Source organism: Oncorhynchus mykiss, chromosome 28 (genome assembly GCF_013265735.2).
Source record: "Oncorhynchus mykiss isolate Arlee chromosome 28, USDA_OmykA_1.1, whole genome shotgun sequence".
Lineage (NCBI taxonomy): Eukaryota > Metazoa > Chordata > Actinopteri > Salmoniformes > Salmonidae > Oncorhynchus > Oncorhynchus mykiss.
The window spans coordinates 36,472,530-36,499,826 of record NC_048592.1 but is presented as its reverse complement, the minus strand read 5'-3'; the positions used below and the strand labels follow the sequence as shown (position 1 = coordinate 36,499,826).

The following is a 27,297-nucleotide window of genomic DNA, read 5'->3' as shown; positions in this document are numbered from 1 at the left end:
CATCCTCTTGGTTGTTGGTGCATTAGTGGGTTCTTGGGGGTGGGGGTTCATTCTCTTGGTTGTTTGTGCATTAAGGGGTTATTGGGGATGGGGTTCATCCTCTTGGTTGTTGGTGCATTAGGGGGTTCTTGGGGTGGGGGTTCATTCTCTTGGTTGTTGGTGCATTAGGGGGTTCTTGGGGGTGGGGGTTCATTCTCTTGGTTGTTGGTGCATTAGGGGGTTCTTGGGGGTGTTGGTTCATTCTCTTGGTTGTTGGTGCATTAGGGGGTTCTTGGGGGTGGGGTTCATTCTCTTGGTTGTTGGTGCATTAGGGGGTTCTTGGGGGTGGGGGTTCATTCTCTTGGTTGTTGGTGCATTAGGGGGTTCTTGGGGGTGGGGGTTCATTCTCTTGGTTGTTGGTGCATTAGGGGGTTCTTGGGGGTGGGGGTCCATTCTCTTGGTTGTTGGTGCATTAGGGGGTTCTTGGGGGTGGGGGTTCATTCTCTTGGTTGTTGGTGCATTAGGGGGTTCTTGGGGGTGGGGGTTCATTCTCTTGGTTGTTGGTGCATTAGGGGGTTCTTGGGGTTGGGGGTTCATTCTCTTGGTTGTTGGTGCATTAGGGGGTTCTTGGGGGTGGGGGTCCATTCTCTTGGTTGTTGGTGCATTAGGGGGTTCTTGGGGGTGGGGGTCCATTCTCTTGGTTGTTGGTGCATTAGGGGGTTCTTGGGGGTGGGGGTTCATTCTCTTGGTTGTTGGTGCATTAGGGGGTTCTTGGGGGTGGGGGTCCATTCTCTTGGTTGTTGGTGCATTAGGGGGTTCTTGGGGGTGTTGGTTCATTCTCTTGGTTGTTGGTGCATTAGGGGGTTCTTGGGGGTGGGGAATGGAATTAATTATATTTTTTATTTGATTTTTTCTTCCTGTGGGGGGACTGTGGGACGGGTCTCGAATGGTTGAGGGACAGCTATTGGGGAACTGTGGGGGGATCTTAGAGGGTACGGGTTCACATTTTTTTGGCCTGGTGGGAGATCTGTCAACATGCCCCCTTGAGCAGGGCATTGACCCTGGATGCTTCTGTGTGTCTCTCTGAATGGGAATCTGTTGGATGACTGGTATGATGTAGTTATTGAGCGGCTTCACTGCAAGTATATTGTATGTTTGGAATATTCAATGAAAATAAAATACATGTAAAAAAAAATTACAAACCAAAAAATTCAAGGAATCGTTCACAAACATTGGCACATTATAAGATTAGATGACAGTATCGGTAATGTGTTTTCGGACCTTCCCTTGGTCGTATTCTCGCGGGGCAGAAACCTCAGAGATCAATTGATAAACTAAGATAAATCAAGATATCCGTACATACAACGTCTATTTGCGCCTCTACTGGATGGAAACTACAAGTGTAATGGCTGTGCTCAATGCAATGGTACCTAGAAATGTAGATCCTTCAAACACCCCCAAACAGGGAAACAGATCCCAATCAAAGGTGTTATCACGTGCTCCACTAAGGCAGTTATTTATCTTATAACCTGTCCTTGTGGTAAAAATTATGTGGGTAAAACAAAACTCAAATTAAAAGTAAGGTATTTATTTTTTGGGAGGGGGGGATTGATGCCAACCGCCCAGCAAAGGGCTACCCGTTCTCAGCATCTGGCTCTGAGCAGTATTCCTTAGAGACGAGGCAATACACCAAACTATTTAACAAAATGCCATATTGCATTCTGTCTCTATTGTTCATTCAGTTAAGCCTATACTCGATTCAACTGTAATTTTTGCATTTATAAAGCATTTTTAAACGTGCCTCACTTATCCTTAATGTATTTGGCGTGGGCTACGGCCAAACAGTAGCCTGTGTGAAGTTGGGTTAATAAACTGTAAATTTGTGAACTCAATCCTTCGTTTGGACAATTGTTCCTTTATATGATCTAGTCAGGTCTTTACAGTACTAACACACAGTGGTAAAGTTAGCTAGCGTTTCTCCATTCAATAATGCAACGTTAGCTGGCTAGCTACATTAGCTAAGCCCCTTGGACATTGTCAACACATTTTACAACTTGGTCAGTATATGTTACAAAACAAAATAATTTAGTTACATTTCACTATTTACACTATTTGTACGTTATGACCCAGAACGAATTAAGAGACAGACAGAAACCAGTTGCTTTCATTTTGACTCAAAGATGATCTATTATATTGACAACAAGATAGCCAAGTGAACGATCTAACAATGGAAATACATGTCTTCAATGATTGAGGGCAGGCGAGATCAAGTGGAACTATTGTAACCAATAACAGGGCAGATACACGTGTGAACAACAGGCCGTTTGTCTCAAAGTTGACGGAATGCTACGTGAGTCCACTTAAATCAGTACATTTGTAACACCCTAAACAATACCAAACTTCTATTCAATCAAATAAGCCTCACGTAATTCTACACTCTCTCTCATAGACCACCATTCAAAAATCTCATGTGGACAGATTTAGGGGAGAAGTAAATCCTCTTGCTTCGCCTCTTCCTTTCTGTTTGACTGCAGATGAGAGGTGAGAGGTCTGTGTGGCATCACTTACAGGTGACAGCCCAGCGTTCTTCTGGCTTCTTATTCACTTGTTTTTATGTACAAATATACACTTTCAGTCATGAAATATTGAATAAAAAGGTTAACAATGTTTTGTGGACGATTTTTTTGTAGAAGCGAGAAGTGACACTTTCTGGAGGCTAACTGCGTTAACTAAGGTTAACTGATTTCACGGATTGTGTCTAAAACGGGAAAGAAGTGGGTGTAGCGGATGAAAATTAGCCGGCTGGCTAAAACCGTCACTTTTACTGAAACGTTGATTAATGTGCACTGTCCCTGTAAAAAATAAAATAAACTCAAACTTGCCTACCTGGTTAAATAAAAGTGAAATAAAAAATTAAAATAATAATAATTAGTTACGAAAGAGTTATAATATGACCCTCAACTATACCATTTCATCCGTAATATTTACCCTGAGGATTTGAACCCTGTTGGGATTCACTAACACTGGTATGGCATAAGCACATTTTGAAAACAGCCATTAACTGTATACATGATGGCGAGCACTGTGGGGTTATGTGTAGGCATAGTACCCACCAGGTTTGATGCATGCCATGGCAGCCATTTTGTGCCGGAGCACACATCCCACATCAATTGTGACAGTGGGGAGAGAGATGACAATAGGATAACATTACTATGTCATTGTACAATTACATCTATTTAAGATACCTAAATATGAGCTCTTGCATAGCATGACATAACTGTTTTCCAAAATGTAGATTGAATTAAAGGCGCTAAATGCTGGAGACTCCACGTGTATCCACAGAGTTGGTTAATGCTGGAGACTCCACGTGTATCCACAGAGTTGGGTAAATCTGCCTTTACCTACCAGACCCCTGTCATGTGGAATAATCTCCAATTAACGTTTCATTTGGATGTGGTGTTGTCTCTAGGTCAGTTTAGGAGAAAGACATTTTTATATTGATAAAAAATGTGTTTGTTTTGTTTGATTGTGTATATAATATTTGCCATTTATAAAATGTTGGGTTTTAAATAGTGTATAATGGTATGTTCTGTATTGTTTTAAGGGTACATTTGCAAATGAGACTTAGGTCTCAATGTGTTTTTCCTTGGTTTAAAAAAAAAAAGAAATTCGCTATAAGATATGCTATGGATATATTTAATTAACCTGTAATAATGCAGTTAGGACCTGTTATAACACGTTCATGAGACACTTATAGATGTGCAACTGCGTTATTACAGGTTAATGAAATATATCCATAGCATATCTTATAGAGCTTTTTTTTTTAACTAAGGAAAAACTCATTGAGACCTAAGTCTCATTTGCAAATGTGTCCTGGGATCAATACAGAACATACAATTATACACCATTTAAAACATGGCTATGTAGTCGAAGTAAATCGTTGCCAAATTTGGAAAATTCAATAACAGTGACCTAAAAATATATATATATATTTTTTAATGCATTGTTTATTTACAGTCATTACAGTCACGATCAAAGATATTTTATACAACTTTTTTGTTTATGACACTTGTTCACTCGCACTGTGAAAGCTAAACATACTCGTCACAAATAAGGGCTTTCCTTCTTAGAAAGTGTCTCAAATAATTGATCGGCTCATTGATACGGTCCGACCAAAGAGATTGATGAACTAATATCAATATTAGTTAATATTGCCAATTAACTTTATAATATAGAGATGGATAGAGGGCGCACTTGCCCACAATGGAGATTCTGTCACAGAAACCATCATTGTAAAGAAAATACGTGTTTTCTCTTTCCCATCTCTATACTTTCTAAACAAATGCAACAATAACAAGGCACAAAACAGCCCGGCTGACTTTACAGAACCATAAAGACCAATGAAAATGCATGGTACCAGTACAGGCCCAATGCTGTCATGGTTAGCTCTTTTCCCATCACTGGAATCGTCAAACACAAACCCTCAACCAGACTTCGACTGTCCAGCCTTTGTGGTCATCAGCTAAAACTGAGAAGGTCTTTAGACCAGCCAAAGGAAGAGTCCCATCATGACCAATGCTTTCAGCAACGTACACAAGAGCCAAAAGTATCTCCAGCTCTCAGAAAGGGACCTCTTCTCCCCATGTCACTGCCTCAGCCTCAGACATGGTCAGATAACCAAAGAAGTCTAAGTCTGATGCAAGAGTAGGCAACCGGGGGAGGGGGGGGGGGTGCGACGACGACGACAGTACAACCTCTCTCACTGGGACTGTTAGCCATATTGGTTTGTCTTTTCGTTACCAGACCTTTCCGTTACCAGACATGGCATTGTGGAACAGAGCATGGTTGCACAGCCCCTCGATTGTTATGAGGGACTTCTGGTCGCACGCAAAAGGTTGTACTATGACTGTGCCTTCAAAGCGAGAGTGCCTGTGTGGTGTCCGTATCGGACATGACCGATGAGCGGCCAGGTCCTCCCTGGATCTTGCTGAGTATCCCCTGGGCCGGACAGCAGTGGTAGATGCGGATAAGCTTGAGGACGTCTCTGCGGAAGCGTTCGCCCACAAATACATAAAGGAAGGGGTTGAGGCAGGCATGCATGTAGGCCAGGCTCTTCAGTACCTGGCCTGCCACGTCGAAACGCTTTTCCGCCCCGCAGTCCATTCCGGTGTTGTTGACCGCCTTGGTGGCCTCCACCACCAGCACGCTGTTATATGGCAACTGGGAGAGGACAAACACAGCCACCACCACCATGATCACGCGCAGCGCCTTGTGCTTCTTGAAGTTGCGGGTTTTGAGCAGGGTGCGGATGATGCCGGCGTAGCAGAACACCATCACCAGGAGGGGCAGGCAGAAGCCCATGCAGATCTGAAGCCCCAGGACCAGGATCTTGGTGCGGTTGTTCTGGTTACTCCAGTAGACCATGGTGCAGTAGAACTGGCCATCCAGCTCCTTGACGTTGGCGAACATGAACTCGGGCAGGGCCAACAACACGGCCAGGAGCCAGACGCAGGCGCACACGAACTTGCTGCAGCTCAGCCGCTGTCTCTTGGAATTCTGGGCCATGGTGGTCTGGACGATGACCACGTAGCGATCGACACTGATGCAGGTAAGCAGCAGCATGCTGCTGAAGAAGTTGATCTTGTAGAAGGCAGAGGTGACCTTGCAGAGGCCCAAGCCGAAGCTCCATCCCTGGTTGGCCTCCACGGCCCATAAGGGTAGAGTGCCCAAGAAGAAGAGGTCGGCCACAGCTAGGTTCAACAGGTAGATATCGGTCATGGTCTTGAGACGCTGGCGGAAGTGCAGGTAGATCCACACCACGGTCAGGTTACCCAGGCCTCCCAGGATGACAATGGACCAGTAGAGAGGTGGTTCATACTGGCCTCTGAAAGCCCTAACGGCAGATTTGTCACACATAAAGTTATCCACATCATCCTCACCAACCGTAGGGGTGAAGCTGGAGTCGTAGTCGTACACCTGTGTGTAAGACAGGACAACATAGCTTGTTGGACATGTTGTGCCAGTAAATTGTGCCAGTAAATTATGAACAGAATATATGGTTGCGGACAGAAATATTGGCACACTTTTCTTAAATATTTTCCTATTTATTGTCAAATTTAAAAAATACAATTATAATAACTTTGTCAGATTCTTAAATTGCAGAATACATTTTATTTTTGCAAACTTGGCCATTTTAAATCAGGGCCGGATTACCGAACGGGCACGCAGGGGGGTTGGGGGTCCCCTGGAGGTAGGGGGGCCACCAAATAGCATATGATAACAAAATGTTTCATTGCAGGAAATTAGCTTCGAAAATGCTAAATGTTTTCTTAGCCTCATGACAAAATGTGTAGAATAGCATTATAAAACTGAAAATGTTTCTCTCTGCACTATGGCGGAATCAGTTTTCCTAAAAAATGACAAAATTATTGGCAACCCCAGAGCTAGTGCTTGGTTACACAGCCTTTGGACAAAACTGCAGACAAACGCTTCTGGTAGCATGCTGCAAATGAGCATGCTGCACCTTTCTACTGAAAATGTGACTTTTCAGCATCAAATTGCTCTAAATTCATCAATATTTGAAGGGGGCCCTCCACCAACTGCTGTTTTCAGATCTCGTTTTTGGATGTGATTCAGATCTGGACTCCAGAACAGTCCAGCATCTTTTCTTAACCATTCCAAGGGGCTTTTTTTTTATGTGTGTTTGGTGCCGTTGTCCTGCTGGAAGACCCACAACCGTCGATGGAGACCCAGTTTTTGGCCACTGGGTTGAACATTAGACTACAAAAGACCTGATAATCTGCTGATTTCACGTTCAAGGCCCCCAATACCAGAGGCAGCAAAGCAACCCCAAAGCATTATTAAATCTCCCCCATCGTTGATTGTAAGGTGGGTGTTCTTTTCATTGAATTCTTCATTTGGCCATCAATAAACACAGCGCTGATCTGTATTGCCAAAGCGCTCTAATTTTGTTAAATTGGTCCACACATTTTTTTTTTTTGTGGGGTGTAGGCTTGTTTAAGTGGGTTTTTGAGAAGTTCAATCAGTTTCCTTCAGCATTGTGGTCTTCCTGTGTTTAACCAACGGCCAAATAAAACCAACGGTTTTAACCAACGGTTCAAATAAAATAACACCATCCTCTACAATCAGGTTTGATACTGCTAATGGATTGCTTTGCTGCCTCTGGTACTAGGGGCTTTGAATGTGTGCAAGACGTCATGAAATCAGCAGATTATTTTTTGGCGTGCAATGTTCAACCCAGTGTCCAAAAAACTGTGTCTCTGTTGAAGGTTTTGGGGTCTTCCATTGGACCACAACCCCAAAGCACCCTGGAATGGTTCTAGAAGAAACACTGGACTGTGCTGGAGTGGCCAGTGAAGAGTCCAGATCTGAATCACATCCATAATCCATGGCGAGAGATGAACACAGCAGTTGGTGAATGGGACCCCTTAAACGTAGAAGATTTGGAACGGTTTTCTGCAGAAGAGTGGGCCAAATTGCCAATAGAAAAGTTCCGCAAGCTCATTGATGGCTGCATGAAGCATTTGTTGGCAGTTATCTTGGCCAATGGCTACGCAACCAAGAACTAGCTCCGAAGTGCCAATCATTTTGTCCATGCCATTTGTCTTTATTTTCAAAATTAAAATGGTCAACTTAACTTTACAATGTTTAACATCCAATCAGGTGGGGAGATCAAACGTTTTTTGTTCAATTCCAAGTACTTATAGAAGAAATAGGGAATTATTTCAAGAAAAGTGCAATGGTGCCAATATACTGTACACATACTTATATAGACCAGGGGACTCCAACATTGTATCTCATAAGAGCATGGGGGGAAAACATCGATATACATGTCATTTAACTGTTATGAATTAAAATAATTAAAATTTGATGTGATTTTTTTTTGTTGCTATTTCCTACCAATATAACACACACACAATATTTTACACAAATGGTATAAAAAAGTACAACAAATTAAATATATACATATATATTAGTGTACAAGTTGTTTACCTCTGAATCCATTGGTGAAGTCACCATGTCACCTATAACTGGCATCTGAAAAGAGACGGGAGAGAAACAACAAATTAGTCAGGAAAATAACACACAGTACAGTATAGCATGATGAAGTAGATACTTTATACTTACATTTCAAATCTGCTATCATAAATGTTAATATAATTTGAGAAAACTACACGAGACCAGCTGTTCAGACAATTTTACTTACAGTTGTTCTCTGCTAGTGAGATGTCAAACAGGCGCTTAAATTCAAGATGCTTGTTGGTTGCTTCCTTATCACGGAGTTGCTTTAGAGAACTGTCTGGCAACTGTTTGCTCTCCAGAGGCTTATAAAGGTTTCAGTTAAACCACAATTGACGTCAGGTTGCAAAGCAGGGTGATATTCTGTAGTGCTCATTTGCGTGTTTTGCCCGCGTCTCGCTAAAGCAAACCTGCAGCGTGCATACAACAACCTCATGCAACTTCTCGGGGATTTTAGTCGTATATGAAGATGTGTAGCTGCCTGTATACAATGGATGAGTCATAGGAAATCCCTTTTATTCTCAGCAGAAGTCTCCATTCACCTGAGATCTATGCCAAAAGAACGCTTTCTCAGGACACCTTTTGTTCACATACTGATTTACAGTTCATTTCAGAGATCCCCAAAATCTCCAGGACGACAGTCATGTGCTTTGGATTTCTTGACTGTAGTATAAACATAAGAAGGTGCATTATGCTTTTTTTTGCCAAGGGGCGCACACACACACGCACGCACACACACACACAATCTCTTCCTTCCTGTTAGGATTAGGAATGAAGGGCTATTGTAACGATCCTCTTCGTCTGATGAAGAGTTGTCAAGATCGGACCAAAACGCTGCGTGGTAAGTGTCCATGTTAATATTTATTTTAACTCAGACCACTAAGACAAAATAACAAAAAATAGACCAACACGAACCAGTTCTGTCTAGTGCAGACACAGAGACAGAAAACAACTACCCACAAACACCAGGTGGTAACAGGCTACCTGAGTATGGTTCTCAATCAGAGACAACGAATGCCTGCTGCCTCTGATTGAGAACCATACCAGGCCAAACACATAGAAGTACAAAACATAGAACAAAACATAGAATGCCCACCCCAACTCACGCCCTGACCAAACCAAAATATAGACATAAAAAAAGGAGCTAAGTTCAGGACGTGACACCTATGCTGTGCTAAACTACTTAGGTTTGTTACTTCAGGCACCATGGTTACAAAACCGTTTCATTACATTACTGTAGTTGATTGACTAGAACCCACACACTTTGGCCAGAGAGTCCACTCACCTGGTGTCCCAGGTCTAAATCATTCCCTGATTAGAGGGGAAGGATGCAAACCAGTATTGCATAAAGAGCTGTCGAATCCTATACAGTAGGTGTTTTCAAAAAGACACTGTAACATAAGGCTACAACATGGGTGGTTGTAGAATCCTATTGTGCCTTCTCCTGGATCCTCATTATATGTTATTATATATGATATGGTGATTTAGTAGACGTCTGTCTCTACTTGTCGAGGCGCCGGGGTCGACACTGGAGCAGAAGGGTAAGGTGATACACTCCAACCAGATGCCGTCAAGTTAAGAATTTTGCTCGAGGTGTTTACCGTACTTTTGTTTTCTTACCGTTCAAGAGTACCACAGTGTCGGGCCTGCTGTCATGTGACGATCGAGTCGTTTAAACAACCAGATGAACTGAAGACATGACAACGCACCGAGGGTATATTTAGTTGTAGGCACGGTTCCAAATACCGTTGTGTGTGTTTGCGTTACAACACTTTGAAAATATTTTGAATTTCGTAATGTACATGGGGCCTATGAACATTAATTATGGAACCACTCCCTATTCAAATCAGGGTTGATTGGAAAAAGCTGTTCAGAAGAAGACATTGTATTATCACATCTTTGTACTCCCTGACGAAGGCCATGCGGCCGAAACACGTCAGAGTTTTTTTTCATCTGTTTCCATTGTCATACAAATAAAGGCATTTTTTGTATTAATTATATGAAGAGTGCCTTGGTCCTCCCTTCTTTGTGAAGTCATTTCAAAATGCCTAGTCTAGTAATATCATCCCGTCTCGGCTCACGTCTCTAATCGGTTCTGCCTGAATAACCCCTGGATGCTACCAGCTGTACGTTATATGGTGATTCGACACTGTCATGCCTGCCTTGACTCGCCTTTCAGGCCTCCGTTGCAACAGCTACTGATATATCACCTGTCTCTCATATCAATCTGCACATCCTTTAGGGCCAAGACATACTGAAAAACATGGGCAGGAAAAGTAGTATAACTTAATGGAAATTAGACATAAGTGTGTGTGTGTCTCTCAGTGTGTGTGTGTCTCTCAGTGTGTGTGTCACAGTGTGTGTGTCACTGTGTGTGTGTGTGTGTGTGTCTCAGTGTGTGTGTGTGTGTCTCTCAGTGTGTGTGTCACAGTGTGTGTGTCACAGTGTGTGTGTCACTGTGTGTGTGTGTGTGTGTGTCTCAGTGTGTGTGTGTGTGTGTGTGTGTGTGTGTGTCTCTGTGTGTGTGTGTGTGTGTGTGTGTGTGTGTGTGTGTGTGTGTGTGTGTGTCTCAGTGTGTGTGTGTGTGTGTGTGTGTGTGTGTGTGTGTCTCAGTGTGTGTGTGTGTGTACTCTACACTGTAATAAGATATCTTTACTTTACTTGAACTCTTCATCATAAGGGACTGCTTATAATGATGATAAAGCCTATACCCACTGTAAAGACACGAAACAGTGTTTAGACTAGCAAACTTGCTAACCAATAGCTTACCTTCAATCTTCAATTCAAGCCTACTAAAAAGTGTGTGCTCTCAGGCCTGGAGGGAAACAAAAGTAATTCCCCTATTGTACTTAAGAGTAGTAAAGTCCCCTTAACTGGCTCAAATAGCCGACCAATCAGCCTGTTACCAACCCTTAGAAAACCTTTGTAAAAAAAATGGTGTTTGACCAGATACAATGCTATTTTACAGTAAACAAACTGACAACAGAATTTCAGCATTCTTATAGGGAAGAATACTCAACAAGCACAGCACTTATACAAATGACTGATGATTGGCTGAGAGAAATTGATGATAAAAAGATAGTGGGGCTGTTTTGTTAGACTTCAGTTCTGCTTTTGACATTATAGATCATAGTCTGCTGCTGGGAAAACACATGTGTTATGGTTTTACACCCCCTGCTATAATGTGGATAAAGAGTTGCCTGTCTAACAGAACACAGAGGGTGTTCTTTAATGGAAGCCTCTCCAACAAACTCCAGGTAGAATCAGGAATTCCCCAGGGAAGTTGTCTAGGCCCCTTACTGTTTTTTCAATCTTTACTAACGACATGCCACACTGGCTTTGATTATAGCCAGTGTGTCCATGTATACAGATGACTCAACACGTCAGCTACCTCAGGGACTGAAATGACAGCAACACTTACCAAAAAGCTGCAGTTTGTTTCAGAACGGGTGTCAAGGAATAAGTTAGTGCTAAATATTTCAAAAACTAAAAGCATTGTATTTGGGACAAATCATTCACTAAACCCTAAACCTCAACTGTGAAGCAACACAAACACAGGCACATGCATACAAACACAAGATAACATATGCACTACACATGTACACGTGTATTTTGTGTTATAGATAAGTAGTAGTAGAGTTGATGTCCGAGGACACCCACTTAATATGTTGTGAAATCTGTTATGAATGTATCGTAATGTTTTTAAATTGTATAAACTGCCTTAATTTTTGCTGGAACCCAGGAAGAGTAGCTGCTGCCTTGGCAGGAACTAATGGGGATCCATAATAAACCCCAGGAAGAGTAGCTGCTGCCTTGGCAGAAACTAATGGGGATCCATAATAAACCCCAGGAAGAGTAGCTGCTGCAGTAGCTAATGGGGATCCATAATAAATACAAATACCTAGATAACAGTTTGTGTCCTGAGAGTGTAAAGCCAGTTGCCATGAGCTGACACCAACTTGACTGTTTATAACATCTGTTATGCCATCATTATGATAGTGTTATGACGACTGTATGACAAAGGGTTAAAATAAAGTGATATTAAACAGATCAATGGGGGGGGGGGTAAAGTTAAATGCGAAACATGATTGTTAATGCCATTAGATATGTAACCTATTCTTACATCACTGTGTTTGGGTACAGCTGATTTGGTAATACTGAGATGTGATGAGAAAAGTGTTGCAATCAATTCTATGCAATGAAACCGGTATAACAACACAACAGCTTGTGTTTTTTTGTGAGCGAGAACTCGTGACTGCTGTCTATGATCGGGGGTTAAAGTTCAACACGGTGAAGCCATTGTAACAGAATAACCAGACTTCACACAATGGTGGGTTTCCAAAAAGTTGTAACAGTGGGAGCAGCAGAGGGCAGATTTTAAACCAATTAAAAGGACTGAGAACATAACAAATATATACATTCAAAACTGTGTGGTGTTTACAGTCTTAGTAATTCCCCGAAATACGGTGCATTCAGAAAGTATTCAGACCCCTTCCCTTTTTTTTATTACGTTACGGCATTATTCTACAATGGATGAAATAATTTGTTCAATCTACACACAATACCACATAATGACGAAAAAAATATATATTAAAAAAAATAACAAAACAGATACCTTATTTACATAAATTACATAAGCTTGAAAATGAGCTCAGGTGCCTCCTGTTTCCATTGATAATCCTTGATGTTTTTACAACTTGATTGGAGTCCACTTATTGTAAATTCAATTGATTGGACATGATTTGGAAAGGCACACACACCTATATATATATAAGGTCCCACAGTTGACAGTGCATGTCAGAGCAAAAACCAAGCCACGAGGTTGAAGTAATGGTCCGTAGAGCTCCGAGACAAGATTGTGTCGAGGCACAGAACTGGGGAAGGGTACCAAAACATTTCTGTAGCAGTGAAGGACCCCAAGAACACTGTGGCCTCCATCATTCTTAAATGGAAGAAGTTTGGAAGCACCAAGACTCTTCCTAGAGCTGTCTGCCCAGTCAAACTTAGCAATCTTGGGAGAAGAGCCTTGGTCAGGGAGGTGACCAAGAACCCGATGGTCACTCTGACAGAGCTCCAGAGTTCCTCTGTGGAGATGGGAGAACCTTCCAGAAGGACAACCATCTCTACAGCACTCCACCAATCAGGCCTTTATGGTAGAGTGGCCAGGCAGAGCTCCAGAGTTCCTCTGTGGAGATGGGAGAACCTTCCAGAAGGACAACCATCTCTACAGCACTCCACCAATCAGGCCTTTATGGTAGAGTGGCCAGACGGAAGCCACTCCTCAGTAAAAGGCACATGGCAACCCACTTGGAGTTTGCCAAAAGGCACCTAAAGGACTCTCAGACCATGAGAAACAAGATGATCTTGTCTGATGAAACCAAGATTGAACTCTTTGGCTTAAATGCCAAGCATCACGCATGGAGGAAACCTGGCACCATCCCTACGGTGAAGCATGGTGGTGGCAGCATCATGCTGTGGGGATGTTTTTCAGCAGCAGGGACTGAGAGACTAGTCAGGATCAAGGGATGGACGAACGGAGCAAAGTACAGAGAGATCCTTGAAGAAAACCTTCTCCAGAGTGCTCAGGACCTCAGACTGGGGTGAAAGTTCACCTTCCAACAGGACAACGACCCTAAGCCCACAGCCAAGACGACGCAGGAGTGGCTTCGGGAAGTCTCTGAATGTCCTTGAGTGGCCCAGCCGGAGCTCGTACTTGAACCAAATCAAACATCTCTGGAGAGACCTGAAAATAGCTGTGCAGCGACGTTCCCCATCCAACCTGACAGAGCTTGAGAGGACCTGCAGAGAAGAATGGGAGTAACTCCCCAAATACAGGTGTGCCAAACTTGTAGCGTCATACCCAAGAAACTTGAGGCTTTCATCGCTGCCAAAGGTGCTTCAACATAGTACTGAGTAAAAGGTCTGAATACTTATATAAATGTGATATTTCCATGTATTTATGAATTTGCTAACATTTCTAAAAAACCTTGTTTTTGCTTTGTCCTTATGCGGTATTGTGTGTAGATTGATGAGGGTGGGGGGAAAAAACATATTTAATCCAATTTAGAATAAGGCTGTAACGTAACAAAATGTGGAAAAAGTCAAGGCGTCTGAATAATTTCTGACCGTTCTATATATGTTTGTTTTGCTGTGTGCTTCTTCTGCTTCATGCGCATCTGACTCTAAGATTACATCATCCTGTGGTCAACTTGAAATAGCTTCCAGGAAAGAAAGGTCACATTTTTCCTGCACACTGTCTTTGAACACAATCGACAACAACAACACTCAAAACGTCTGCAACTCTATTGGGAGCTGATGGTATACTTAGGCAATATGTCCCAAGGGGTTGTTGTATATGGCCAATATACCACGGGTAAGGGCCTTTCTTAAGCATGACGCAACGCGGAGTGCCTGGATACAGCCCTTAGCCGTGGTATATTGGCCGTATACCACAAGCCCCCCGAGGTGCCTTATTGCTATTCTAAACTGGTTACCAACGTAATTACAGCATTAAAAGGCAATGTTTTGCCATACCTGTGGTATACGGTCTGATGTGCCACGGCTGTCAGCCAATCAGCATTCAGGGCTCGAACCCCCCAAGTTTATAAAAGAGGTTATAGCTGCATTGGGTCCATCGCTGTCGAGTATGGGAGTAGCGACTTCCATCATAGGAAGTATAATGTCATTGTAAGTTGGTATGTCCTAAAATGTACACCGTATCAATGTCCATAATATTGCCATAGCATTGTCAACAAACATGTCATTGTGACCTGACATTTCTATTGGTGAACAATGCCATCTGTTTACATTCAGAAGAGAATGGCACACATCAGAGGAAGAGGAAGTGGGTCAGTGTGGGCAAATCTTAGTTTTCTGTTTATGTTCACAGAGGACATGACACACACGTGCACATGAAGCACACGTGCACACGTCTGGTGTGGGTAAAGATAGCAGTACCAATCACAGAGCCCTCAGCCTCTGCTCAAAAGGTTGAACAACTCCTTGAGAGCACCAAAATGAGCAGCAATTCAACCGAGTAAAGTTTATTGAACTTTTTACAATATTTTGTAGAGAAAAAGAATACAGTGCCTTGCGAAAGCATTCAGCCCCCTTGAACTTTGCGACCTTTTGCCACATTTCAGGCTTCAAACATAAAGATATAAAACTGTATTTTTTTGTGAAGAATCAACAACAAGTGGGACACAATCATGAAGTGGAACGACATGTATTGGATATTTCAAACTTTTTTAACATATCAAAAACTGAAAAATTGGGCGTGCAAAATTATTCAGCCCCTTTACTTTCAGTGCAGCAAACTCTCTCCAGAAGTTCAGTGAGGATCTCTGAATGATCCAATGTTGACCTAAATGACTAATGATGATAAATACAATCCACCTGTGTGTAATCAAGTCTCCGTATAAATGCACCTGCACTGTGATAGTCTCAGAGGTCCGTTAAAAGCGCAGAGAGCATCATGAAGAACAAGGAACACACCAGGCAGGTCCGAGATACTGTTGTAAAGAAGTTTAAAGCCGGATTTGGATACAAAAAGATTTCCCAAGCTTTAAACATCCCAAGGAGCACTGTGCAAGCGATAATATTGAAATGGAAGGAGTATCAGACCACTGCAAATCTACCAAGACCTGGCCGTCCCTCTAAACTTTCAGCTCATACAAGGAGAAGACTGATCAGAGATGCAGCCAAGAGGCCCATGATCACTCTGGATGAAGTGCAGAGATCTACAGCTGAGGTGGGAGACTCTGTCCATAGGACAACAATCAGTCGTATATTGCACAAATCTGGCCTTTATGGAAGAGTGGCAAGAAGAAAGCCATTTCTTAAAGATATCCATAAAAAGTGGCGTTTAAAGTTTGCCACAAGCCACCTGGGAGACACACCAAACATGTGGAAGAAAGTGCTCTGGTCAGATGAAACCAAAATTGAACTTTTTGGCAACAATGCAAAACGTTATGTTTGGCGTAAAAGCAACACAGCTGAACACACCATCCCCACTGTCAAACATGGTGGTGGCAGCATCATGGTTTGGGCCTGCTTTTCTTCAGCAGGGACAGGGAAGATGGTTAAAATTGATGGGAAGATGGATGGAGCCAAATACAGGACCATTCTGGAAGAAAACCTGATGGAGTCTGCAAAAGACCTGAGACTGGGACGGAGATTTGTCTTCCAACAAGACAATGATCCGAAACATAAAGCAAAATCTACAATGGAATGGTTCAAAAATAAACATATCCAGGTGTTAGAATGGCCAAGTCAAAGTCCAGACCTGAATCCAATCGAGAATCTGTGGAAAGAACTGAAAACTGCTGTTCACAAATGCTCTCCATCCAACCTCACTGCGCTCGAGCTGTTTTGCAAGGAGGAATGGGAAAAAATGTCAGTCTCTCGATGTGCAAAACTGATAGAGACATACCCCAAGTGACTTACAGCTGTAATCGCAGCAAAAGGTGGCGTTACAAAGTATTAACTTAAGGGGGCTGAATAATTTTGCACGCCCAATTTTTCAGTTTTTGATTTGTTAAAAAAGTTTGAAATATCCAATAAATGTCGTTCCACTTCATGATTGTGTCCCACTTGTTGTTGATTCTTCACAAAAAAATACAGTTTTATATCTTTATGTTTGAAGCCTGAAATGTGGCAAAAGGTCGCAAAGTTCAAGGGGGCTGAATGCTTTCGCAAGGCACTGTAAGCTGCAATCCTGTGGGAATGATACTGATGACAGTATAATTTATTTTCTAATGTGTGCACAAGTTTGGTAAAAAATGGAATGCCGTCAAGCCATAATGGTTCATTCAAGATATTTACAGACAAAAAAACTGTGGCTACAGTATACCATTGTTAATGATTTGAAGTAGGTTATTTATCTAAACCTACTTAGGTCTAATTTTTGATTTTATTATTCATATCAACGGCATGCAATGTAGCCAATGTAGCCAATACCCACTTTTGTAAACTAATGTCACAAAATGTTATTTCGAGCTCACCTTTTAATATTTTTTTTTTTACTCCAAACGTGTAACCTTGGTAACCACATGCAGTCACAAACAGAAAGTGAAGAACAAGGGGGGGGGGACTGTGCCCAAAGCTAGTAGCCAAAAATAAGGTGTGGTTAGAACCTAGCAGCAAGGCAAGGAGGTTCTAGACACATCTTTTGGAATTATATTGGCAGCTCTACGCATACTGAGAAAATACAGCACCTACAAAAGCTGCCCAAGTACGACAAGCCAAAGCCTAATTTGGTTTATTACACTTTTTTCAATAGTTAGTTCATCTTTCCTAATCCTTTCAAACATATTAAAACATATTTTGAAGTTTGTAATTTTGGTAACACTTTGCAGTATTACTATAACGTTATACAAATGGGCAAATATAAAAAATACAAATATTATCTCCGGGCATACCACATCTGTAATCTCTACCCAAACCAGACGTGTGCACGTGTGTGTCATGTCGTCTGTGAAACACAAACAGAAACCTACCTGCTCATATAAGTCATTACAAAACGTATTACATTGTACTTACGGTACATCATTAGGCACACCATAATAATAAAACGAATTGTGTAAATTTGTAATTGTTCCATTATCATGTACAGTAAACTAAATAATTACCTACAATAAGCTAATACTATTTAATATATATATAAATATATATATATAATAATCTTAGCTAATTGTTTGCTCAAATATGCAGTATAGCTGCAGGTTCTTAACTAATATTAAATAAATGAATAGATTTTAACTAGTGATTATTTTTTTTTTAACCAAACCTCAGATGAACAACAGATGAACCTTCCTACGCACAACAGGGTTGTCGTGACAACAGTCCGTCCTGTATAATTACTGTGTATGACTTCCTGTGTAGCGTGACAAACTTTCACAGCAGTTGCGTGTGGGGGTTGGCTGTCCTGTTTAGAACATTGTATGGTGTACTTTATCTGGGGCCTTTGCATGCCAAGCGCAGACCACAAAAATAACGATATTTGAGGAACAGGACAGAGATGACAGAGAGAAGCGTACACACACACACACACACACACTGACATTCTCACATGCACTCTCCAACTATCCTGTTTCTACTCACAAACACATAATTATGCAACTAATGTAATTATGCCATTTCTAATCAAAACACAGTAAATTGATGAGTGCACAGACACTCAGTCACACATATAAAATTATATGAGTTTGAAAAACGTATAGAAAATTATAATAACATATCCAAGACTTTATAATGTAACAGAGCCAACATAAATGAGCAGGGGGTCAGGTGTAAGATGCAATGTTTATTGTGTAGTCTATAAATCAGGTAAAGTGGGGCATAGGGGTGGGGGGGGGGGGGGGGGGTGGGGGGGGGGGGGGGGGGTTTAGGTTAAAAGAGTTGCTTGAGCATCTGAACGTCCAACGTTCCAGAGGTACCCTGGTGGAATCAGGTGGATTCAGAGTCTGCGGATGCGGTTTCAGAGATCAGGGAGGTCTCTGTGTGTTCTAAAGGGGAGCAAAGTGAGTGAAGTACAAAAAATATATATATATATATTACAACAGTTAGGGTAGTACTGTAATTAGATTTGGCATCAAAAATGAACTCAATGTTAGGAAGGTGTGCATCCGTTTTGTGTACTCAGTGTGTATTGACTAATGGCTTTACATGATGACGTGACGACTTGTAAGAAGGCATGTAAACGTTACACGGAGAGCACAAAACATTAAGAACACCTCCCTAATATTGAGTTGCACCCCCCCCCCCCCCCCCCCCCATCCTTGCCCTCAGAACAGCCTCAGTTTGTCAGGGTATGAACTCTAACAAGGTATCGAAAGTGTATCACAGGGATGCTGGTCCATGTCGACTCCAATGCCTCCCACAGTCGTGTGAAGTTGGCTGGATGTCCTTTGGGTGGTGGATCATTCTTGATGCACACGGGAAACTATTACCACACCTTATTCAAGGGCACTTAAATATTTTGTCATGCACCATTTCACCCTCTGAAATGGCACACACGCACAATCCGTGTTTCAAAAGGGTTAAAAAATCCTTCGGTAACCTGTCTCCTCCCCCTCCTTCATCTACACTGATTGAAGCGGACATCAGGTGACATCAATAAGGAATCATAGCTTTCACCTGGATTCACCACATGTTATGACAGGTTGATACCGTACCAAAATGACTGACCTGTTATGATCTCTTTAACTTGTATTCCCCCTCCTCCACCTCCAGCTAGAAAGACAGATATGAAAGGAAAACCAGATGAGGGGATGGAGAAAGAGCACAGAAGAGATAGCGAGGGAGATACCTTGTTTAGCCATATTCAAACATTTTTACTCATGAGATGTTGTGACCCCAAAAAAAAAAAAAAAAAAAAAGCTGTTCAGCAACTTCCCCATTGCTACACGTGTTACAGACTTCAGCGAAGAAAATAATATGACCAGAAGGGTAGTTTTCCATTCTCCTACCCTGAGGCTCCCTCTATGTGTGTGAACTTGCCTTTGTATCTAGCCTGGGTAGGGGAGGTAAAGGGGAGCCCTGGGGAGTGCTGGAGCGGGGAGCGTCCCAGCCTGCAGGATGGAAATGTGGAGGTGAATGAGGACTCTGTCTACCCCTACACTCTCCCTCCACACTCCCTAGGGCTCTGTCTACCCCTACACTCTCCCTCCACACTCCCTAGGGCTCTGTCTACCCCTACACTCTCCCTCCACACTCCCTAGGGCTCTGTCTACCCCTACACTCTCCCTCCACACTCCCTAAGGCTCTGTCTACCCCTACAATCCCCCTCCACACTCCCCAGTGCTCCTGCCCCCTACACTACCCCTACACTCTCCCTCCACACTCCCCAGTGCTCTTGCCCCCTACAATCTCCCTCCACACTCCCCAGTACTCCTGCCCCCTACACTACACCTGCCCTCCACACTCCCCAGTACTCCTGCCCCCTACACTACCCCGACACTCTCCCTCCACACTCCCCAGTACTCCTGTGCCCTACACTACACCTGCCCTCCACACTCCCCAGTACTCCTGCCCCCTACACTACACCTGCCCTCCACACTCCCCAGTACTCCTGCCCTCCACACTTCCCAGTACTCCTGCCCCCTACACTACACCTGCCCTCCACACTCCCCAGTACTCCTGCCCCCTACACTACCCCGACACTCTCCCTCCACACTCCCCAGTACTCCTGTGCCCTACACTACACCTGCCCTCCACACTCCCCAGTACTCCTGCCCCCTACACTACACCTGCCCTCCACACTCCCCAGTACTCCTGCCCCCTACACTACACTTGCCCTCCACACTCCCCAGCACTCCTGCCCCCTACACTACACCTGCCCTCCACACTCCCCAGCACTCCTGCCCCCTCCACAACACCTGCCCTCCACACTCCCCAGCACTCCTGCCCCCTCCATGCCAGCTCCAGTGGTCCTACTGATAAACAATCGGTCAGGTGGTCTGACTGGGACATCTCCAGAATGGATTAGTTAAGATTTCTCGATAAATCGATTAGATATAGGATTTTAGAAAGGGCCCATCCTGAGTTATTTAAAAAAATATATATTTTCAATTTGTATTATTATTTAAAAAAAACAAATTGTTACTGTTGCGTGACATCCATTTGGGTACTTTTTTAGGGGGCGGGGGTTAAAAAGTCGCCACTCACTGAAAGCCTATGGGTGCTCGCACCGCCATTTTGAGTTGTATTTTCCCACATGGTATTTTTGGCCACTCTATTCAACTCCACTATACTCCCTTTTTTCAAATGTTTCTCACCCGAGAAACTGTAGGAAGATGTTGTAAATCCGGATGTCTCAGGTAATCTGGAGGGAAAAGAGTGAAAATATGACAGTTAAATCCCTCCTCGTATTCTTTTTAGATTACATTATATATTATGCCTTCATTTACCTTCATTACCACTTAAATTCAAACTGAACGCAGAGACATACAAATGGTATCAACGACTTTTATAACTTTTATAACTTGTATAGCTGCTTTAATTGCCTTACGTTTGCTGGACGTCAAGAAGAGCAGCTGCTGCCTTGGCAGCCTTATTCTAATTATTTATATTTATAACAAATACAAATCTTACTCTGGGGAAGTAGAATAACACATTCTTTGCCAGAATCTCACAGTATCCTTTTAATACTGTATGTATTTATTGTACTGACTTGAGGTGGTCTCCTTCCAGCAGGGTCCTGTAAGTGGAGATCTCCACGTCTAGAGCCAGCTTGACGTCCAGAAGCTCCTGGTAGGCCATGATCTGCTTGTGGAGGTCAGTTTTGGCCACCTCGATGGCCGACGTCAAGCTGGAGATCTGACCCTGGTACCCGGCCACGCCCATGCTTGACTGGGCATGGGCTTCTGCCAAGCTCTGCTCCAGGGACATGTTCTGGAGAGAAGGGGTGGAGAGAGAGCAGAGGAATGGAGGACTGTGAGGGCTGGGATTCCGGACAGAGTAAGGTAGGAGGGTAAAGGAGTGAAGGAGATTATGTGAGAAAAGTAGAAGTGAGACAGGGAAGAGGAGAAGAGAGAGTGTGGGAATGGGAGAGGAATGGGAAGAGGAGAAGAGAGAGTGTGGGAATGGGAGAGGAATGGGAAGAGGAGAAGAGAGAGTGTGGGAATGGGAGAGGAATGGGAAGAGGAGAAGAGAGAGTGTGGGAATGGGAGAGGAATGGGAAGAGGAGAAGAGAGGGTGTGGGAATGGGAGAGGAATGGGAAGAGGAGAAGAGAGAGTGTGGGAATGGGAGGGGGATGGGAAGAGGAGAAGAGAGAGTGTGGTAATGGGAGAGGAATGGGAAGAGGAGAAGAGAGAGTGTGGGAATGGGAGGGGAATGGGAAGAGGAGAAGAGAGAGTGTGGTAATGGGAGGGGGATGGGAAGAGGAGAAGAGAGAGTGTGGTAATGGGAGAGGAATGGGAAGAGGAGAAGAGAGAGTGTGGGAATGGGAGGGGAATGGGAAGAGGAGAAGAAAGAGTGTGGGAATGGGAGGGGAATGGGAAGAGGAGAAGAGAAGAGAGGGAGACGATAGAAAGACAGGGAATACATGGAAAGTAGAGAGTTGAGTGAGATGGGGAATAATTAGAGAGATGATGAATTCTACACCAGTATTTAGCTATAGTAACTATTGTATTTGCATATTGTAATGTCTTGGATGAGCAAAGATCTTTAGACAGTGAAAATCATCTCTTGTTTAAGAAAAGAACAGCATTTTTTTTTTTCAACAGAAAAAAAAACAACAACTGCAAATGAATTTGTGCAAGTTCCCTCTGAGGAAGTCTGTCTGGCGCATTCAGAGCTGGTGTCATCTGTGGGACTTTCCTGTCACTCAGAGAACCTGATAAAGATTCAACCACTTCCTGTGTCTTCTGCATACTACTTCCTGACGTGATTTATCATAAAGTCTGAAGGTGATCTGCTGGGAAGCAGTGTTCTGAAACAGCAGTTAAACAGTCGGTGTAGCTGGTGAACCGTGTGAAAATAGTTTTTTTGTTGCTTTGTTGGCTGAGGTACATTTTGCACAAGGTCTTACTCAGTTGTTTAAATGCAGGTGGTTTCACTTCTGAAATTGGCCTTGTGATAGTACTCTGGTGGGGATTCTCCACGTGGTCATAGTGAGGCATTTTATTTGCATTTATTGAACTAGGGAATTCAGTTGAGAACAAATTCTTATTTACAATGACAGCCTACCCCTTGCCAAACCCAAACGACACTGGGCCAATTGTGCGCTGCCCTATGGGACTCCCAAATCACTGCCGGTTGTGATACAGCCTGGAATCGAACCAGGGTCTGTAGTGAGGCCTCTAGCAGTGAGATGCAGTGCCTTAGACCGCTGCACCACTCGGGAGATAAGACCAAGACTTTGAGATCAAAATGTTAGGTGTCCCCTCCCACCCCCAAAACCTTACTGTAAAGAGGATACACTAGAGGGACCCAAAATACACGTGGATCCATGTCGACATGAAAATAGTGAGAGAAAGACAAGATAGACAGGTCTCTACATAAATCATGCATTAATGTCAAAGAGAGAATTTTTTTGCATGAAAAAAATATATTGACGACTATCCTAATATGGATGACGTATGCAGATCTCAAGTGGCTATCTTGGCCCAATAGTGCTTTTTTTTTTTTGTGTGTGAGGTGATGTAGTAAGATGGAGGGTCCCACTCACTGCAGTGACCAGACCTTGGAGCTCTAGACTGTAAGTCTGCAGCTCCTTCCGGGCCCCTGAAATTTCCATCTTGGCCTCTGAGACAGCCTCTGAACTCTTGGCGGTAGCGGTCTGTATCTCTTCCATCTGCAGGAGGAGAGAGACGCTCCCTGTTAAAACACTATTGACGTTCTTTGGGATTAGCTCATTTAAACAAGCGCCATTTTGTCACTTGGTACCAGGTAGTTGCCACTCAGTAGTGTTAAACCATACAGATTACGAGAAAGTATCAAAAAGTATGCTTTGTTATGACAGACAGACAGACAGACAGACAGACAGACAGGGTAGACAGGGTAGACAGACAGACAGACAGACAGACAGACAGACAGACAGACAGACAGACAGGGTAGACAGGGTAGACAGGGTAGACAGACAGACAGACAGACAGACAGACAGACAGACAGACAGACAGAGACAGACAGACAGAGACATACAGGCCAGGCTAGACAGACAGACAGACAGACAGGCCAGGCCAGCGTAGACAGATAGAGACAGTCAGTAAATGGTTGAAGAACCTTCAGTTTGTAGTAGGCGTCCGCCTCATCTCTGTGTTGCTGTACAGACTTCTCGTACTCCAGCCTGATCTTGTTGAGAGCGGTGGAGATGTCAAAGGACTTGCCCGTGTCAACCTCGATCATGGACACGGACGTGTCCATAGACGTGGTGCCCAGTTTGGACTGCAGAGTGGACAATTCCTGTGTGGATAGAAGTTGGACAGTGATGTACAGAGTCAGCTAGACAGAGAGTCAGCTAGACAGAGAGTCAGCTAGACAGAGAGTCAGCTAGACAGAGAGTCAGCAAGACAGAGAATCAGCTAGACAGAGAGTCAGCTAGACAGAGAGTCAGCAAGACAGAGAGTCAGCTAGACAGAGAGTCAGCTAGACAGAGAGTCAGCTAGACAGAGAGTCAGGTGTGATGAACACATACACTTCGACAACCAGATATCAAAATAATGACATTGTTCATTTACTATACTCATACTTAATTTACTATTTCTAATTTACTATACTCATAAACATAAACACTTAATTCTCTGTACCTCTTCCTGCGTCTTGCTGACAAAGTCCAGTTCGTCCTTCAAGCTGGAGTACTTGGCGTCCAAATCAATGCGTAGTTCAGATGCCAAATCTATGTCCTGGAAAGAGAGAGCGATAGTGGTACATCTACACGCTGAACGAATTCGGAGGGAGAGTAGGGAATTTTGACATGGGGGAGGAGGAGTACGTCCATAAAAATGTACGCCATTATCCCAGTAAAAAAAACGAATGCCTCTTTGTTTCTCTCTTTACCTTCTTCATAGCTGAAATGTCAGAGTCCAGCTGAAACTTCACACCTTGCTCAAAGTCAAACCTGCAACAACATGCAGCAAAGGAAAAAAAACCTTTTTAATGCACCATTCAGCTGTACAAGGAAGTTACATCTAACCATCAAGCTTGTCTATAGAGGGGCCAGATGAATATGGGACGAGGATTAAAAAACCTTTTTAATGCACCATTCAGCTGTACAAGGAAGTTACATCTAACCATCAAGCTTGTCTATAGAGGGGCCAGATGATTATGGGACGAGGATTTATTTTTTAAAAGTGCTATGCAAAATAAAAGCTATCCGGTCAAGAGGCATATTTTGAACAACTTGAGGAATCTTAAAGGATCAAGGTTTTGAGTTTTCATATAGTTTTATCAAACCGAATAAAGTAATAACTGCTTCTTGAATGTTCAATTACTTACAGTATTTGGCTAAATAAAGGTGGACTAAGTTAGAATATTGATAGTTGTATTGTGCTAGTACTCTAACCAATATATTAAATCATTCTCTGAAAGTGAAATAAAATATGTGAAACGGACACTCACTTGGCCTTGAGTTCGTGGGCAGTGCCACGAACGTTGTCCAGCTCGATCTCCAGTTTGATGGTGTCCAGGGTGAGCGTCTCCAGGGCAACACGGTACTCGCTGAGCTGAGCCTCGTACTCCGCTGTGGTGGTGGTGGAGGACTCTGGAGACCCCATGTCCGCACCCCCCGACAACTGGGACAGTCTGGCCTCCAGGATGGCGTTCTCCTGCTGGAGGACTCTCACTTTGCCCATGTACGAGGAGAAACGTTCGTTGAGGCCGGACAACATGTTCTTCTCTGCCTGCCGGGACCGCATAGGAGCCAATGCTGGGCCCAGAGAGGTACCCAATGCCATGGCCGACCCGCCACCGATCCCCCCTGCTGCCATGGTGCGTCCCATAGCGAAGGCAGGACTGGCCATCAGGGCTCCACCCCCATAACCTCCACCTCCACCATAACCTCCACCATAACCTCCACCATAACCTCCGCCTCCACCATATCCTCCACCATAACCTCCACCATATCCTCCACCACCACCACCTCCACCTCCACCTAAGCCACCACCGAAACCCAGCCCACCCCCTGCTCCCCCACCCAACCCCAGCCCAGACCCCATAGCCAGTCCACCTCCCAAGCCCAGCCCCATGCCCAAGCCTCCTCCGCCACCTCCCCCAAAGCTACTGCCACCTCCCCCAAAGCTACTGCCACCTCCCCCAAAGCTACTGCCACCACCCCCAAAGCCATCTCCAACTCCCCCAAAGCCAAAGCCCAACCTGGCTCCACCGCCTCCTATTCCCCCAGACAGGCCATGGCCACCACCGGCCGACATCCTGGAGGACCAAGTCACGGACATGATGTGCAACTGAGGATCACAGCATATGCAGCAGATGTAAGAGAATGGGAGATAGAGCTGTCTATGAGAGTCGATTCCCCAAAGAAAGCAGATCTGGATTTATATACTGTGGAGCCAGGGAGTGTGGAGGGGGGGGGGGGGGGGTGGTTGTGGGAGTGGAGGAACAGGACGAGGCTTGTAACTGTGCCACACCACCACTCAGGCACAGACAGAGCCCTCGGGGTGCTGGAGCACCTGCCCTTTCGATTGGTGGTAAAAAAGATATATATACAGTTGAAGTGGGAAATTTACATACACCGTAGCCAAATACATTTAAACTCAGTTTTTCACAATTCCAGACATTTAATCCTAGTAAAAATTCCCTGTTTTAGGTCAGTTAGGATCACCACTTTATTTTCAGAATGTGAAATGTCAGAATAATAGTAGAGAGTGATTTATTTCAGCTTTTATTTCTTTCATCACATTCCTAGTGGGTCAGAAGCTTAAATGCACTCAATTAGTGTTTGGTAGAATTGCCTTTAAATTGTTTAAGTTGGGTCAAAAGTTTTGGGTAGCCTTCCACAAGCTTCCCACAACAAGTTGGGTGAATTTTGGCCCATTCCTCCTGACAGAGCTGATGTAAATGAGTCAGGTTTGTAGTCCTCCTTGCTCGCACACGTTTTTTAAGTTCTGCCCACAAATGTTCTATAGGATTGAGGTCAGGGCTTTGTGATGGCCACTCCAATACCTTGACTTTGTTGTCCTTATGCCATTTTCCCACAACTTTGGAAGTATGCTTGGGGTCATTGTCCATTTGGAAGACCCATTTGCGACCAAGCTTTAACTTCCTGACTGATGTCTTGAGATGTTGCTTCAAAATATCCACATCATTTTCCATCCTCATGATTCTATCTATTTTGTGATGTGCACCAGTCCCTCCTGCAGCAAAGCACCCCCACAACATGATGCTGCCACCCCTGTGCTTCACGGTTGGGATGGTGTTCTTTGGCTTGCAAGCCTCTCCCTTTTTCCTCCAAACATAAGGAAGGTCATTATGGCCAAACAGTTCTATTTTTGTTTCATCAGACCAGAGGACATTTCTACAAAAAGTACAATCTTTGTCCCTATGTGCAGTTGCAAACCGTAGTCTGGCTTTTTTATGGCGGTTTTGGAGCAGTGGCTTCTCCCTTGCTGAGCGGCCTTCCAGGTTATGTTGATATAGGACTCGTTTTACTGTGGATATAGATACTTTTGTACCTGTTTCCTCCAGCATGTTCACAAGGTCCTTTGCTGTTGTTCTGGGATTGATTTGCACTTTTCACACCAAAGTGCGTTCATCTCTAGGAGACAGAACGCATCTCCTCCCTGAGCGGTATGTCGGCTGCATGGTCCCCTGGTGTTTATACA

General features: G+C 43.7%; 2 protein-coding genes across 3 annotated transcripts; both read right to left on the bottom strand.

Moving 5' to 3' along the window:
- Positions 1 to 3,977: 3,977 nt before the first annotated feature.
- LOC110509110 (C-C chemokine receptor type 9) lies at positions 3,978 to 8,338 on the bottom strand. The gene is made up of 3 exons (XM_021590079.2): positions 8,207 to 8,338; positions 7,993 to 8,037; positions 3,978 to 5,955 (listed from the first exon to the last, which is right to left on the bottom strand). Exons 2-3 carry the CDS (start codon positions 8,035 to 8,037, stop codon positions 4,894 to 4,896), a joined length of 1,107 nt encoding a protein of 368 aa, XP_021445754.1. The 5' UTR covers positions 8,207 to 8,338; the 3' UTR covers positions 3,978 to 4,893.
- A 9,905-nt stretch (positions 8,339 to 18,243) lies between these two features.
- Positions 18,244 to 25,695, bottom strand: zgc:136930 (uncharacterized protein LOC563946 homolog). Of its 2 annotated transcripts, XR_005040261.1 has the most exons (10): positions 25,079 to 25,603; positions 24,518 to 24,578; positions 24,268 to 24,363; positions 23,744 to 23,923; positions 23,190 to 23,315; positions 21,191 to 21,411; positions 20,796 to 20,842; positions 19,207 to 19,251; positions 18,406 to 18,524; positions 18,244 to 18,364 (listed from the first exon to the last, which is right to left on the bottom strand). XR_005040261.1 is itself a non-coding variant. In XM_036966843.1 (9 exons), exons 1-9 carry the CDS (start codon positions 25,672 to 25,674, stop codon positions 18,466 to 18,468), a joined length of 1,431 nt encoding a protein of 476 aa, XP_036822738.1. In that variant the 5' UTR covers positions 25,675 to 25,695; the 3' UTR covers positions 18,371 to 18,465. The 2 variants fall into 2 exon arrangements, 1 of the variants encoding a protein (XP_036822738.1); XM_036966843.1 differs by lacking the exon at positions 18,244 to 18,364 and having other exon boundaries at positions 18,371 to 18,524; positions 25,079 to 25,695.
- Positions 25,696 to 27,297: the final 1,602 nt, after the last annotated feature.

Bases quoted from the DNA above. Each gene is read 5' to 3' on its own strand.
- LOC110509110 (XM_021590079.2), bottom strand. From the start codon at position 8,037: ATGCCAGTTATAGGTGACATGGTGACTTCACCAATGGATTCAGAG. The intron at 5,956-7,992 runs GTAAACAACTTG...TCTTACACACAG, and splicing joins CTTCACCAATGGATTCAGAG to GTGTACGACTACGACTCCAG.
- zgc:136930 (XM_036966843.1), bottom strand. From the start codon at position 25,674: ATGGGGTCTGGGCTGGGGTTGGGTGGGGGAGCAGGGGGTGGGCTGGGT. The intron at 24,579-25,078 runs GTGAGTGTCCGT...ATGTTGTTGCAG, and splicing joins GCCCACGAACTCAAGGCCAA to GTTTGACTTTGAGCAAGGTG. The intron at 18,525-19,206 runs GTCAGTCATTTT...GCTCCCCTTTAG, and splicing joins AGTTAAAGAGATCATAACAG to AACACACAGAGACCTCCCTG.